This window comes from Mirounga leonina, unplaced genomic scaffold (genome assembly GCF_011800145.1).
Source record: "Mirounga leonina isolate KUSES-001 unplaced genomic scaffold, KU_Mleo_1.0 Mir_100540, whole genome shotgun sequence".
Taxonomy (NCBI): Eukaryota; Metazoa; Chordata; class Mammalia; order Carnivora; family Phocidae; genus Mirounga; species Mirounga leonina.
This window is the reverse complement of record NW_023269972.1, coordinates 162,982-180,408: the sequence shown is the minus strand read 5'-3', so window position 1 is coordinate 180,408 and position 17,427 is coordinate 162,982. Positions and strand designations below refer to the sequence as shown.

Sequence of the window (17,427 nt, the reverse complement as noted above, 5' to 3'; positions counted from 1 at the left end):
ACATGGCTGAAGCTTCATAATACTGTGCTGAGAGAAATAATTCAGTCACAAAATAAGCATAATATTCCATTGGGCCTCAGTATTAAAACTCATAGAACAGAAAGCAGAATAATGGTTGTCAAGGGTCTATAGAGAGGATAAAATGATTGTTCTTGGGTGTAGATTTTTAATTTAGTAAGATGAAAAGCATTCTAGTCATTGGTGGCTATAAAATGAATACTGTTAATATTATTCAACTGTATAGTTAAAGTAGCTCTGATGGTTTTATGTTATGTGAGTTTTACCATAATTTATATTTTTAAAAGATACTATGAAGAAAATAAAAAGGCACCCTACAGACAACAGAAAATATATGAAATTCAGATACCTGATAAGGGACAGATATTCCAAACACATAAAGAACTGCTGAAACTCAGTAACAAAACAACATGACAAAAAATATGCACAGCATTTGAATAAATATTTTTCCTAAGGGGATACAGGAACAGTAAGTAGCACATGGAGATGTGCTCACCATCACTAATCACTAGGAAACTGGAAATCAAAATCACAATGTGATACCATTTCATATCCACTACCATGCTATGGTCTTAAAAAAGAAAAAAAAAGTATAGCAATGATGTGGGAATACTGGAATACTTGCCCAAGGCTGATGCGCATGTAATGTGCAGCCACTGTGTAAAACAGTATGGCAGTTCCTCAAAGCATTAAACAAAATTATAATCTGAGCCAGCAATTCTACTTCTGGGTAAATAAAAAATGAAAGCACTAACTCAAACAGATTTTATACACCAACATTCATAGCAACACATTCACAATAGCCAAAAGGTACAAACAACCCAAATGTCCATTAACAGATGAATGGATAAACAAAATATGGTATGTACATTCAATGAAATATTTAAAGGCAAGAAAACTGTCAGATATGCTACAACAGTGATGAACCTTGGAAACACTATACACTATACAAGTGAAATAACAGTCAGAACAGGACAAATACTCTAAATCCACCTATATGAGGTACCTAAAGCCATCAAATTTACAGAAACTACAATGGTGGTATCATGGTGGGATGGCAGTCAGTATGTAAGTGGTACACAGTTTCTGAAGGGAAAGATAGATTGTTCTAGAGATGGATAGTGGTAATGGATGCAGACTCATATAAATGTATCCAAGGTCACAGAGCTGTACACTTAAAAAATAGTTAAAGTGATAAATTTTGTTACATATACTTTATCATAATAAAAAACAAAAACACATCAAGTAGAGGATGTACAGAAATTGGAAGCCTCCTATTGCTGGTGAGACTGTAAATGATGTAGGCACTGTGGAAACTAGGCAGAAAATTCATCAGAATGTTAAAGATCCTAAAATTCGACTCCTTTTAGCATATCTGCAAAAATACGAAAACCAGGTGTTCAAACAAACACTGTACACAAATGTTTATTAGCAGCATAATTCAAACAGGCAAAGCACAAAACAATCCAAATGCCCATACTGGAAAGAATAAATAAAATATAGCATATCCATGGAATATAACTGAACTATAAAAACAACTTACATAATCATATGTATAGTACAGCACAGATGCTACCTTGAAAACAGCATGCTTTGTAAAGGAAAAAGAAAGTCAATTACAAAAGAATACATATATTATCCCACTACTGGAATTGACTTTCATTGATAAGTATGAAATAGCAAATTAAGAAGAGACTCCACTAAAAGGTCTTGAGGGGCTTCAAGGCCCACAATGATTCCCTGAACCCAGTTTTATGTTAAAACAATCTAGAACTGGCACCTACATGCAGATCTTTCTTCCCCAATCTTTTTGGGCCCACTCATCATTTGGATGTGTGAAGGTGAGGTGGGCCTCAATATTCATTCTGCCTCATTAGGGGAAAAAAGAGGTGTCTCTTCTCATGCCTAAACCAGACAGGCACATTCATTCAGCTATCTTCTTTCATCCCATACATGTAGATCCTCTTACTGTTTACTGAACTCCCATACTGGGAGCTGCTAAATATATGCCCTCTTCTTTTTTTTTTTTTTTTTTTTTAAAGATTTTATTTATTTATTTATTTGAGAGAGAGAGAATGAGAGAGAGCACATGAGAGGGGGGAGGGTCAGAGGGCGAAGCAGACTCCCTGCTGAGCAGGGAGCCCGACGTGGGACTCGATCCCGGGACTCCAGGATCATGACCTGAGCCGAAGGCAGTCGCTTAACCAACTGAGCCACCCAGGCGCCCTATGCCCTCTTCTTTAATGGCAGCTTTTAACATCTACTCTTACTTTGTTTTTTAACTTCAGGATGTTAAGAAAATACAAACAAGGAAATAGAGATGTCTTTCTAGGCAATTCACATATAATGCAGGCTCTAGAAAGAAAGATTATTTTTGACATCAATGTACAGATTCAGGAATGAAGTAATACACCTGCCCAAATGTAACAGTGCAGCAGAAATGTAACTTTTCTAGCTGAACTCTAGGGGACCCAAGGCACTTAAAACAACATGCAAACAATCCAATGAATAGGCAATATTACTCTGTTCTCCCTCCATTTCCCTTTCCCAGTCTTTTAGGCGCACATTTTAAAGTGCATTTTGCCAGACCTCAGGGATTCACAGGCATGAACATACTGATTCTTCTTATGGGACCAGTCAGATAGGTGAGGGGATCCGGGGCCAAATGCATTTCCAGGGCTGTCACTTGCATAATTCACAGATTGTAGGTTACAAGTACTGGATGGTAAAGTGACCACCAATCACTAAATGAGATTATCAGATCACTTAAATCTAACTGATGTTGCCTGGGGATGTGAAATCATTACCGAACACAGAAGTCTTAAAGAGTTAACCTGAATGGTTTTGAGTTGTTGCCATGCCAGAACTGGACAAAAGGCACTCATTTCCCCTTTTGAGAGGGAAGCTGGCAGGGCTGGCAAGGCTAAATCTCACCTTTACCTTCTATGCCCAACAGCCCTAACCACATCATATTCCAGTGCACTAATGAGGGAAGAATAAACACAAATGTTTTTTATTAACAGGATCACAACGATGGCTGTTTTATCCCCATATAAAATTTTAATTGCTCATTTGAGGTTTATTTATTTTTTAAGATTTTATTTATTTATTTGACAGAGACAGAGAAAGCAGAAGCAGGGGGAGTTGGAGAGGGAGAAGCAGGCTTCCCGCACAGCAGGGAGCCTGATGCGGGGCTGGATCCCAGGACCCTGGGATCATGACCTGAGCTGAAGGCGGATTTTAACTGACTGAGCCACCCAGACCCCACTCATTTGAGGCTTAGTACCTCTTCTCATCTTGCTTAAGCATATCCTGCTTTTTATTTTTTTGTTTAAGTTTTTATTTAGTGCGTAGCTAACACAGGCATAGAAAGAGGACCCCAGGCTCCTTTGATCCCTTAAACATAACAAGATAACTATAAAATCAACTTAAATTTCTCAGAAGTCAACCTGAAGACTGAGAGAACAAACTCCACAACTAACGGGAGAGAAGAAGCCACATTAAGGGAAGTAGGAAATGCAGAGATGTGGTTTACGGCAGAAACAGACTACAGGTGCTGTGGAGGGGAGGAAGCCATGGTCACAGAGAAGGGTGTGAGAGAAGAGCACACAGGGGAACGTGCAAGGAGAACACTTCACCAAAGCCAGTGGCTAGAAAAATGAGAAAGGCTGATTTCCATATTTTTTTAAATGAGTGAAGCTCAAAGCCTGCAGATTTAAAACAGAATCCTGATTGGGCACCTGGGTGGCTCAGTCATTAAGCGTCTGCCTTCGGCTCAGTTATGATCCCAGGGTCCTGGGATTGAGTCCCTTATGGTGCTCCCTGCTCTGCGGGAAGTCTGTTCTTCTCTTTCCCTCTCACCCTGCTTGCGTTCCCTCTCTCCATTAAAAAAATAATAATAAAATAAATAAACAAATAATAAACAAACAAACAAATAAATAAATAAATAAATAAATAAATAAATAAATAAATAAATAATAGAACCCTGGGGTGCTGCACTGTTCCTAGAGAGAAGGAAGGCAAACAACCGTGGGACACAAAGTGTAGAAACAGGGATCTGAAGAATGCCTGTGGCACACACACCAGAGCCTATATGCTCTCTTGGAGTGCATCACTGATAACAGTGTTCACAGAATCACGTCTATGAGGACGAAACAGCTGGGTGGCACCATTTCCCTCCTCACCCCTAAGAATAAACACACAGCCACCAGTAAGAGGCAGCACAGTGCCTGCACAGGTTGTGTAACCTGCTTACACCAAACCCCGTTTCCCCGGTGGGACTGCTGTTCTCTGTTAAGATTCCCTCAGTCCCAGTGCAGTAGACCCCTCTCCCAGAAGACCAGCACAAGCCCTTGCCCATGTTATGTTCCTAAAATCTGGGGAGTGAAAGGTCACCAGGCTTGGCTGGGATACAGCCCAGGGGCACCATGTGATGTTCCCACACAGAAGACAAGCAAACAACCCAAAGTGGATAGTGCAGAACCAGCAATCTGAAAAACATCCAGTACACACAGTGGTGGTGGATTACTCACTCTTCTAGAAGCACGTCTCTGAGAGACAGCATCCACAGAGACACCTCTCTGGGGACAAAGAAGCTGGCCTGCACCATTTCCCTCACCTAGCCCTCAGCATAAACACAGACTCACCTACAAGAGGTAGCACAGCTCCCAAACTGGTTGCCTAACTTGTTTACACCAACTCACACACCAAGGACTCTGATGGCTCTGATCTAGTTAGTCAAATCGGCCCACTTTGCCTCAGTTCCAGTGAAGTGGGCCCCTTCCCAAGAAAACCAGCACAAACCTCTGCCCACACCATGTCTCCCAACCAGAGACATCTGCAGGGCCTCAATTCTAGTGGAGGTGGTATGAGGTCTCATTTCACAAGCAGACCAAAGCACACCTAGTTACAACTCACCACGTTCTGGTCAGGGACCAAATACTGCCCACTGAAGGCAAGGAGAGCCTCTGCAAACAACTGGTCTGAAGGAGAGAGCAGCCAAAACACAACAGCAGACTGCATACAGCACACAGCAGAGATGCTCCCTGAAGTGGACACTATTTGACGTCTTCTTCATAAAGCCATTGTTCTCAGGAGCAGGAAATACAACAGCACATTTAAGACAGAGAAGGCACAGACTTAGACAAAAAATGCCAAGATTGAGAAATTCATCCCAAATGAAAAAACAAGATATGACCATTATCAGATATGTAAGTAAAGCAAATATACCTGACCTGCTAAGTGTAGAATTTAAAAGAACAATCACTGGTCTATAGGTCTGTATTTGTGCCAGTACCATGCTATCTTGGTGATCATGGCTTTGTAATATACATTGAAATCAGGCAATGTGAGGCCCCCAGCTTTGTTTTTCTTTTTCAACATTTCCTTGGCGATTTGGGGTCTTTTCTGATTCCATACAAATATAGACCAGTGGAACAGAATAGAGAGCCCAGATATTGACCCTCAGCTCTATGGTCAAATAATCTTTGACAAAGCAGGAAAAAATATGCAATGGAAGAAAGACAGTCTCTTCAATAAATGGTGCTGGGAAAATTGGACGGCCACATGCAGAACAATGAAACTCAACCATTCTCTAACACCATACACAAAGATAAACTCAAAATGGGTGGAAGACCTCAATGTGAGACAGGAACCCATCAAAACCCTAGAGGAGAACATAGGCAGCAACCTCTTTGACATCAGCCACAGAAACTTCTTTCAAGATACATCTCCAAAGGTAGTGAAACTAAAGCAAAATGAACTTCTGGGACTTTATCAAGATAAAAAGCTTCCTCATAGCAAAGAAAACACTCAACAAAACAAAGAGGTAACTCCCAGAATGGGAGCAGATATTTGCAAATGACACTACAGATAAAGGGCTGGTATCCAAGATCTAGAAAGAACTCAAACTTAACACCCAAAAAACAAATAATCAAGTCAAAAAATGGGCAGAAGACATGAACAAACACCTCTCTGAGGAAGACATACAAATGGCTAACAGAAACATGAAAAAACGTTCAATATCACTACCATCAGGAAAATTCAAATGAAAACCACATTTAGACATCACCTTACACCAAAAAAAAAGGAAGAAAGAAAAAAAATCGACAAGGAAAGAAACAACAAATTTTGGAGAGGCTGTGGAGAAAGGGGAACCCTCTTACACTGTTGGTGGGAATGCAAATTGGTACAGCCACTTTGGAAAACAGTGTGGAGGTCCCTCAAAAAATTAAAAATAGAGTTACCCTAGGAACCAGCAATTACACTCCTGGGTTTTTACCCCAAAGACAGAGATGTCGTGAAAAGAAGGGCCATATGCACCCCAATGTTCATAGCAGCAATGTCCGCAATAGCCAAACTGTGGAAAGAGCCGAGATGCCCTTCAACAGATGAATGGATAAAGAAGATGTGGTCCATATATACAATGGAATATTACTCAGCCTTCAGAAAGGATGGATACCAACATTTACATCAATATGGATGGGACTGGAGAAAGTTGGCTAAGTGAAATAAGTCCAGAGAAAATCAATTATCATATGGTTTCACTTATTTGTGGAACATAAGGAATAGCATGGAGGAGAGTAAGAGAAGGAACGGAAAAACGAAGGGGGGAAATCGGAGGGAGAGATGAACAATGAGAGACTATGGACTCTGAGAAACAAACAGGGTTTTCGAGGGGATGGGTTAGTCCAGTAATGGGTATTAAGGAGGGCACATACTGCATGGAGCACTGGGTGTTATAGGAAAACAATGAATAATGGATCACTACATCAAAAACTAATGATGTGGGGTGGAGGAGCAAGATGGCGGAAGAGTGGGAAACCTAAATTTCATCTGGTCCCAGGAATTCAGCTAGACAGGGAACAAACCATTCTGAACACCTATGAACTGAACAGGTGATTGAAAAAAAGAGTAGCAGCAACTCTCTGAACAGAAAAGCGACCACTTTCTGGAAGGTAGGACATGCGGAGAAGTGAATCTGAGGTGATATTTGGGAGGATAGACAGTGGGGGAGGGGGCCTCCGTCAGCCAGCTACCAGCACAAAACTGGAACTTTTAGAAGTCTGCTCCTCTGAAGGACGTCGCTCCAGTGGCTAAGTGGGGGGTGGAACCCTCGTGGGACAGTGTGGTCTCAGGAGCCTCGGGGTCACAGAAAGACCGGGGGTGCCTGAGTGTGGCAGAGCTCCCAGGTATCCAAGTGGGGAAGCTGGCTGCAGAGACAGAGCCAAGGTCCGGGCTCTCAGCTCAGGGTTGCCATAAATCGTGATCCGGGCACAGTAGGGCCACTGCTCCTGCAGCAGGGACCCAACAAGCGGCAGATCCAGGGAGACTCCTCTTCCTCCTCCAGGAGAAGCAGCACAGGAGTGCACCACAGGGATCTGCTGGGTTTGGACTTCACACGGGGTCGGGTGCCAGAGATAGAAACGCTCCATCACAGGCCGGGTGAGCACGGAGTGCAGCTGGAGACTGGGGAGAAGGGAGTGACTGACTGCTTTTCTCTGGGGGCTCACTGAGGAGTGGGGCCCCAAGTTCTCAACTCCTCCGGGGTGGAGATTGGGAGGCTGCCATTTTCACTCTCGGCCTCAAAAGCTGTACCAAAGGCTTGCAGGGAACAAAAGCTCCTGAGAACAAACCCCAGCAGATTACTTAGCCCGGCCTCCCGCAAAGACATTTGGGAACCATGGCAACAGGCCCGTCCCCCAGAAGATCAGCAAGAACAGCCAGGCAAGACCAAGTTTACTGATCAATGAGAACCACAGAGCGCCAGCGCTAGTGGAATACTGCACACAGAATCCATGGCTTTTTTAACCATGATTCTTTAGTCTTTCCGAGTTAATTTTTATAAACTTTTTTCTTTTTCTGACTTTGTTTTTGAATTTTTCTTTTTCCCTTTTTCAACCAACATCTTACCAATCCCTTTTAAAAATCTTTTTTATTTTTTCATTATTAGAGTCATACTCTATCCCTTCATAGTAGTTAACCCTGTTTTTGGATACATACATATATATATATGCTGTTCTCTCGTAATTTTGGGATACATTTCTTCTAACAGAACAAAATATACTCTAAATCTCTAGTGTATGGCTTCGTTCTAGTCTCCTCCCTGATCACATACTTCTTTTTAATTTCTCTTCTTTTTTTTTCAACCAGCTTCTTATCAATTCCTCTTATAAAATCTTTTATAATTTTCATCTTTACGATCATATTCCATCCCTTCAAAGTATTTACCCTTATTTTTGTACATATATAAGCTTTTATTTCTTTAAAATTTTGGGAGGCAGTATCTTCTAACAGACCAAAATACACTCAAAATCTAGTGTGTGGCACTGATCTGTTCACCAGCCTGATCATATCTGATCATATATTTTTCTTTATATTTTTCTTTTCTTTTCTTTCTTTCTTTCCCTTTCTTTTCCCCTGGTTTCAGGTCTCTTCTGATTTGTTTAGTGTATATTTTCCTGGTGTTGCTGATACCCTGTTAGCATTTTGATCTCTCATTCATCTATTCTCCTCTGAACAAAATGATAAGATGGAAAAAATCACTTCAAAAAAAAGAACAAGAGGCAGTACCAATGCCAGGGACCTAATCAACACGGACATTAGTAAGATGTCAGAATTAGAGTTCAGTGATGATTTTAAAGATGCTAGCTGGGCTTGAAAAAAGCATGGAAGACATTAGAGAAACCCTTTCTGGAGAAATGAAAGAACTAAAATCTAACCAAGTCGAAATCAAAAAGACTATTAATGAGATGCAATAAAAAACAGAGGCTCTATCTGCTAGGATAAAGGAGTCAGAAAAGAGAATTAGTGATAAAGAAGACCAAATGATGGAAAATAAAGAAGCTGAGAAAAAGAGCCAGAAACAACTACTGGATCATGAGGGCAGAATTCGAGAGATAAGTGATACCATAAGATGAAACAATGTTAGAATACTTGGGTTCCCAGAAGAAGAAGAAAGAGAGAGAGGGGCAGAAGGTATATTGGAGCAAATTATAGTAGAGAACGTCCCTAATTTGGGGAAGGAAACAGGCATCAAGACTGGCATGATATATTCAGAGCACTAAACAAGAATAATATGCAGCCAAGAATACTATATCCAGCTAAGCTGTCACTGAAAATAGGAGAGATAAAAAGCTTCCAGGACAAACAAAAACTAAAAGAATATGCAAACACCAAACCAGCCCTACAAGAAATACTGAAAGAGGTCCTCTGAGCAAAGAGAGAGCCTAAAACTAACATAGACCAGAAAGGTACACAGACAATATACAGTAACAGTCAACTTCCAGGCAATACAATGGCACTAAATTGATATCTTTCAATAGTTACCTGAATGTAAATGGGCTAAATGCCCCAATCAAAAGACACAGCGTATCAGACTGGATAAAAAAACAAGATCCATTGATATGCTGCCTGGAAGAGACTCATTTGAGACCCAAAGAAACCTCCAGATTGAAAGTGAGGGGTGCGGGGATAGACCATTTACCATGCTAATTGACATGAAGAGAAAGCTGGGGTGGCAATCCTTATATCAGACAAATAAGGTTTTAAACCAAAGACTATAATAAGAGATGAGAAAGGACACTATATCATACTTAAACGGTCTATCCAACAAGAAGATCTAACAACTGTAAATATCTATGCCCCTAACATGGGAGGAGCCAACAAGCTAATTAATAACAAATCAAAGAAACACACTGAAAACAATACAATAATAATAAGGGACGTTAACACTATTGGACAGTGTTATCTAAGAAATGCACAGATCATCTAAGCAAAAGATCAACAAGGAAATAAAGACTTTAAATGATACACTGGACCAAATGGACTTCATAGATGTATTCACAACACTACACACCAAAGCAATAGGATACACATTCTTCTCTAGTGCCCATGGAACATTCTCCAGAATAGATCACATCCTGGTCACAAATCAGGTCTCAACTGGTACCAAAAGATTGGGATCACTCCCTGCATATTTTCAGACCACAATGCTTTGAAACTAGAACTCAATCACAAGAGGATAGTCGGAAAGAACTCAAATTCATGGAGGCCAAAGAGCATCTTCCTAAAGAATGAATGGGTCAACCAGGAAATTAAAGAAGAGTTTAAAAAATTCATGAAAACAAATGAAAATGAAAATACAGCTGTTCAAAATCTTCGGAATGCAGCAAAGTCAGTCCTAAGAGGAAAGTATATAGCAATACAACCCTTTCTCAAGAAACAAGAGGGGTCGCAAATACACAACCTAATCCTACACGTAAAGGAGCTGGAGAAAGAACAGCAAATAAGCCTAAACCCAGCAGAAGAAGAGAAATAATAAAGATGAGAGCAGATATTAATGAAATAGAAACCATAAGAACAGTAGAACAGATCAACAAAAGTAGGAGCTCCTTCTTTGAAAGAATTAATAAGATTGATAAACCCCTGGCTGGACTTACAAAAAAGAAAAGAGAAAGGACTCAAATAAATAAAATCATGAATGAAAGGGGAGAGATCATGACCAACACGAAAGAAAACAAACAATTATAAGAACATATTATGATATGCCAGCAAATTACATAATCTGGAAGAAATGGATGCATTCCTAGAGACCTATAAACTACCAAAACTGAACCACAAAGAAATGGAAAACCTGAACAGACCTATACCCACTAAGGAAATTGAAGCAGTCATCAAAAATCTCCCAAAACAAGAACCCAGGGCCAGATGGCTTCCCTGGGGAATTCTACCAAACATTTAAAGAAGAATTAATACCTATCTTCTGAAACTGTTCCAAAAAAATAGAAATGGAAGGGAAACTTCCAAACTCGTTTTATGAGGCCACCATTACCTTGATCTCAAAACCAGACAGAGACCCCAACAAAAAGAATTACAGACCAATATCCCTGATGAACATGGATGCAAAAATTCTCACCAAAATACTAGCCAATAGGATCCAACAGTACATTAAAAGGATTATTCACCATGACCAAGTAGGATTTATCCCTGGGCTGCAAGGTTGGTTCAACATCTGCAAATCAATCAATGTGATGCAATACATTAATAAAAGAAAGAACAAGAACCATATGATCCTCTCAATAAATGCAGAATAAGCATTTGACAAAGTACAACATCCTTTATTGATCAAAACTCTTTAGAGTACAGGGATAGAGGGTACATACCTCAATATCATAAAAGACATCTATGAAAAACCCACAGCCAATATCATTCTCAAGGGGGAAAAACTGAGAGCTTTCCCCCTAAAGTCAGGAACACGGCAGGGATGTCCACTATCACCACTGCTATTCAACATAGTATTAGAAGTCCTAGCCACAGCAGTCAGAAAACAAAAAGAAAAGGTATCGGAATCGGCAAAGAAGAAGTCAAAGTCTCACTGTTTGCAGATGATATGATACTTTATGTGGAAAACTCAAATGACTCCACCCCAAAACTGCTAGAACTCATACAGGAATTCAGTAAAGTGGCAGGATATAAAATCAATGCACGGAAATCAGTGCCATTCCTATACACCAACAACAAGACAGAAGAAAGGGAAATTAAGGAGTTGATCCCATTTACAATTGTACCCAAAACCATAAGATCCCTAGGAATAAATCTAACAAAAGAGGCAAAGAATCTGTACTCAGAAAACTATAAAATACTCATGAAAGAAATTGAGGAAGATACAAAGAAATGGAAAAACGTTCCATCATGGATTGGAAGAACAAAGATTGTGAAGATGTCAATGCTACCTAGAGCAATCTACACATTTAATGGAATCCCTACCAAAATACCATCCACTTTTTTCAAAGAAATGGAACAAATAATCCTAAAACTTGTATGGAACCAGAAAAGACCCCGAATAGCCAGAGGAATGTTGAAAAAGAAAAGCAGAGCTGGCGGCATCCCAATTCCGGACTTCAAGCTCTATTACAAAACTGTCATCATCAAGACAGTAGGGTACTGGCATAAAAAAAGACACATAGATCAATGGAACAAAACAGAGAGCCCAGAAATGGAACCTCAACTGTATGGTCAACTCATCTTCGACAAAGCAGGAAAGAATGTTCAATGGGAAAAAGACAGTCTCTTCAACAAATGGTGTTGGGAACATAGGACAGCCACATGCAGAAGAATGAAACTGGACCATTTCCTTACACCACACACAAAAATAGACTCCAAATGGTTGAAAGGCCTAAATGTGAGAGAGGAGGCCATCAAAATCCTAAAGGAAAACACAGGCAGCAACCTCTTCGACCTCAGCCGCAGCAACTTCTTCCTAGAAACATTGCCAAAGGCCAGGGAAGCAAGGGCAAAAATGAACTAGTGGGACTTCATCAAGATAAAAAGATTTGCACAGCAAGAGAAACAGTCAACAAAACCAAAAGACAACTGACAGAATGGGAGAACATATTTGCAAATGATATATCGTATAAAGGGCTAGTATCCAAAATCTATAAAGCAGTTATTAAACTCAATACCCAAAGAACAAATGATCCAATCAAGAAATGGGCAGAAGACATGAACAGACATTTTTCCAAAGAAGACATCCAAATGGCCAACAGACACATGAAAAAGTGCTCAACATCACTCGGCATCAGGGAAATCCAAATCAAAACCTCAATGAGATACCACCTCACACCAGTCAGAATGGCTAAAATTAACAAGTCAGGAAACGACAGATGTTGGTGGGATACATAGAAAGGGAAACCCTCCTACACTGTTGGTGGGAATGCAATCTGGTGCAGCCACTCCAGAAAACAGTACGGAGGTTCCTCAAAAAGTTGAAAATAGAGCTACCTTATGACCCAGCAATTGTACTACTGGTATTTACTCCAAAGATATAAATGTAGTGATCCGAAGAGGTAGATGCATCCCAATGTTTATAGCAGCAATGTCCACAATAACCAAACTATGGGAAGAGCCAAGATGTCCATCGACAGATGAATGGATAAAGATGTGGTATATATACAATGGAATATTATGCAGCCATCAAAGGAATGAAATGTTGACATTTGCAAAGACATGAATGGAACTGGAGGGTATTATGCTGAGCAAAATAAGTCAATCAGAGAAAGGCATGTATCATATGACCTCACTCATATGAGGAATTCTTAATCTCAGGAAACAAACTGAGGGTTGCTGGAGTGGTAGGGGGTGGGAGGGATGGGGTGGCTGGGTGATAGACATTGGGTAAGGTATGTGCAATGGTGAGCACTGTGAATTGTGCAAGACTGTTGAATCTCAGATCCATACCTCTGAAACAAATAATGCATTATATGTTAAAAAAAATTTAAAAAAAGAGAAGAAGATAGCAGGAAGGGAAGAATGAAGGGGGGAAATCGGAGGGAGACTACGGACTCTGAGAAACAAACTGAGGGTTCTAGAGGGTAGGGGTTGGGGTGATGGGTTAGCCTGGTGATGGGTATTAAACAGGGCATGGTGTTAAGCACTGGTGTTATACGCAAACAATGAATCATGGAACACTACATCAAAAACTAATGATGCAATGTATGTTGATTAACCTAATACAATAATAAAAAAAAAGAATGCCATAGGGACTGAGCCAGTCAGGCAGCCCCTGTGCTAAGATCTTTAAATGGATTATTTTTTTCAATCCTCACAACCATCCAAGGAGATGATATTATTATCATCCTTGTATTACCTGTGAAAAAAACCCAGAGAGATTATATACCTTGTCCAAGGTCACACAGCTATTAAATGGTGGTGTTGGATTTTAAAGCCAGATCAGTCCGACTGGTGACTGCCTTATTAAGCTCATGTGCTCTGCTTGATGATTAAAATTCCTTTTAAAAGTCGACAAATTAAAAAGTAAAAAAAAATAAAAGTCGACAAATTTAATAATTAGAAAATCAATTTAATTTTTAATTTTTATTTTTTAAAAGACTTTATTTTTTAAAGCAGTTTTAGGTTCACAGCAAAATCGAGTGGAAGGTTCAGTGATCTCCCATATACCTCTTGATTGTGCACAGTCTTGCCCACCATCGATATCCCACACCAGATTGGTACATTCGTTACAACTGACAAACCTACGTGGACACATCATTGTCACCCTATGTCCATAGATTACATTCGGGCTCACTCTTGGTGGTGTACATGCTATGGGTTTGGACAGATGATTTAATAATATGCATCTACCATTATAGTATCATGCAGGGTATTTTCACTGCCCTGCAAATCCTCTGTGCTCTGCCTCCTCTCCCTCTATACCACATCTATGTTTTGTTTTGTTTCTTTTTAATAAAAGATTTTAAAAAAAGCTAATGATGTATTCTATGGTGACTAACATAACATATTAAAATAAAATTTAAAAAATAATTTATAAAATAAAGCAACAATCATAAGGATACTCACTGGGCTTCAGAAAAGCATGGGATATATAAGGGAGTCCCTACCCACAGAGATAAAAGTGTTAATAAAACACCCAAACAGTAATAAAATATGCAATAACTGAGACTGAACTGAGACTGACAAATGAACAAATTATATAAATGACAATGTTACAGGAATTAATGAAGCTGAACAAAAGAGAGAAGAAGATGTGGAACAGGAGAACAGACTTAAGGGACTCAAGTGACTCCATCAATTGTAATAACATCCATATCATAGGAGTCCCCAGAGAAAAAGAGAAAAGTGGACAGAAAATTTATTTTAGGAATCACAGCTGAAAACGTCCCAAATCTGCAGAAGGAAACAGATATCCAGAGCCAAGAGGCATAGAGAACTTCCATCAAAATAAACAAAAGCAGGCCAACACCAAGACAACTGTAATTACATTTGCAAAATACAGTTATAAGGAAAAAATCCAAAGAGCAATAAAACAAAAGAAGTCCTTAGCTGACAAGGGACAACCCATAAGGCTATCAACACATCTGTTCACAGAAATTTGGCAGGCCAGAGACAGTAGCATGATATATTCGATGTGCTAAATGTGAAAAATTTGCAACCAAGAATATTCTAACAGCAAGGCTGTTATTCAGCACAGAAGGAGGGATAAACAGTTTCCCAAACAAAAACTAAAGGTGTTCTCGTCCACCAAACCAGCCCTGCAAAAAATATTAAAGGGGACTCTTTGAGTGGAAAGGACTGACCAAAAGTGATAAAGACACGAAAGGAACAGGGAAAATCTCCAGAAACAATGACAAAACAAGTAAAAAAATGACACTAAATATCAGTAATTACTTTGAATGTAAATGGAGAAAACATTCCAATCAAAAGACACAGGGTGTCAGAATGGACCCCCCCAAAAAAAGACCCATATAGACACCTGTAGATTGAAAGTGGGGGATGGAGAAATATTTACCATGCAAATGGACCACAAAAGAAAGCTGGAGTAATAATACTTGTATCACACAAAGTAGAATTTAAACCAAAGACTGTATCAAGAGATGAAGAACACTATATCATAATAAAGGGGGCAATCCAACAAGAAAACCTAACAATGGTAAATATTTATGTCCCTAACATGGGAGCACCCAAATATATAAAACAATTAATAACAAACATAAAGGAACTCACTGATGATAATACAATAGTAGCAGGAGACTTTAACACACAACTCACAGCAATGGACAGACCACCTAAGCAGAAAATCAACAAGGAAACAAGGGCTTTGAATGACACCCTGGACAGACTGACTTCATAATATATACAGAACATTTCATCCTAAAGCAGCAGAATACACAATCTTTTCAAGTGCACATGGGACATTCTCCAGAATAGATCACAAATCAACCCTCACATATGAAAAGACTGACATCATTCCATGCATATTTTCTGGCCACAATGCTATGAAACTTGAAGTCAACCACAAGAAAACTTGGAAAGACCTCAAATATGTGGGGGTTAAAGAGGATCCTACTAAAGAATGAATGGATCAACCAGGAAATCAAAGGAAAAATCAAAAGATACATGGAAGCAAATGAAAATGAAAACACAATGGTCCAAACCTTTGGGATGCAGCGAAGAGCAGTCCTGAGAGAGAAGTATATAGTGATACAACCTAACCCTACACCTAAAGAAGCTGGAGAAAGAAGAGCAAATAAAGCCTAAGCCCAGTGGAAAAAAAAAGAAATAATAAAGATTAAAGCACAAATATATGATATAGAAACTAAAAAAAAAAAAAAAAAAAATCAATGAAATCAGAAGCTGGTTCTTTGAAAAAATTAATAAAATTTATAAACCTCTATCCAGACTTATCAAAAAGAAAAAAAGAGGGGCGCCTGGGTGGCTCAGTTGGTTAAGCGACTGCCTTCAGCTCAGGTCATGATCCCGGAGTCCCAGGACTGAGTCCCTCATCAGGCTCCCTGCTCAGCGAGGAGCCTGCTTCTCCTTCTGACCCTCCCTCCTCTCATGTACTCTCTCTCTCTCATTCTTGCTCTCTCAAATAAATAATCTTTAAAAAAAAGAGATCAATAAAATCATAAATTATAGTGGACAAATAACAGCGAACACCATGGATATACAAACAATTTTAAGAAAATATTAATAAAAACTATATGCCAACAAACTGGGCAATCTGGAAGAAATGGACAATTCCTAGAAATATATAAATTACCAAAACTGAAACAGGAAGAAATAGAAAACCTGAGCAGGTCAATAATCAACAAAGAAACTGAATCACTAATCAAAAATCTCCAAAAAACAAAAAAACAGAAGTCTAGGGGTAGCTGTCTTCACAGGTGAATGGTATTCTACCAAACATTTGAAGAAGAGTTAATACCTATTCTTCTCAAACTATCCCCAAAAAATAGATGTGGAAGGAAAACTTTCAAATTCATTTTATGAAGCCAGCGCTACCCTGAATCCAAAACCAGAAAAAGACTCCACCAAAAAAGAGAACTACAGGCCAATATCCCTGATAAACACAGATGCAAAAGTCCTCAATAAAATACTAGTGAACCAAATCCAACAGTGCATTAAAAGAATCATTCTCCATGATCAAGTTGGATTTATTTCTGGACTGCAAGGTGGTTCAATATTCACAAATCAGTGAAGATGATACACCACATTAATAAAAGAAAGGATAGGAACTATAGGAGAGCTTTTCCCCTAAGCTCAGGAACGAGCCAGGAATATCCACTTTCACCACTGTTGTTCAACATAGTGCTGGAAGTCCTAGCCTCAGCAATCAGAAAACAATGACCCCCCCGCCCCCCCTCAAAAAAAAAACCCCAAACTGACAAGGAAGAAGTCAAACTTTCACTATGTGCAGATAACATACTCTCTATATAGAAAACCCAAAAGACTGCACCAAAAAACTGATAGAACTCATACAGGAATTCAGTAAAGTCATGGATAGAAAATCAACATATAGAAATCTGTTGCATTTCTATACACTAATAATGAAGCATCAAAAACAGAAATCAAGAAGTCAATTCCATTTGCAACTGCACCAAAAACCGGAAG

General features: G+C 39.4%; 1 protein-coding gene across 1 annotated transcript in view; it reads right to left on the bottom strand.

Annotated features, from left to right (window-relative positions):
* Positions 1-14,004, bottom strand: part of LOC118012926 (BCL-6 corepressor-like) — a 77,138-nt gene extending 63,134 nt beyond the window's left edge. The window contains exon 1 of the mRNA XM_035008836.1: positions 13,975-14,004. Coding sequence (XP_034864727.1) covers positions 13,975-14,004 — 30 coding nt within the window. The remainder of the gene's footprint in view (positions 1-13,974) is intronic.
* Positions 14,005-17,427: the final 3,423 nt, after the last annotated feature.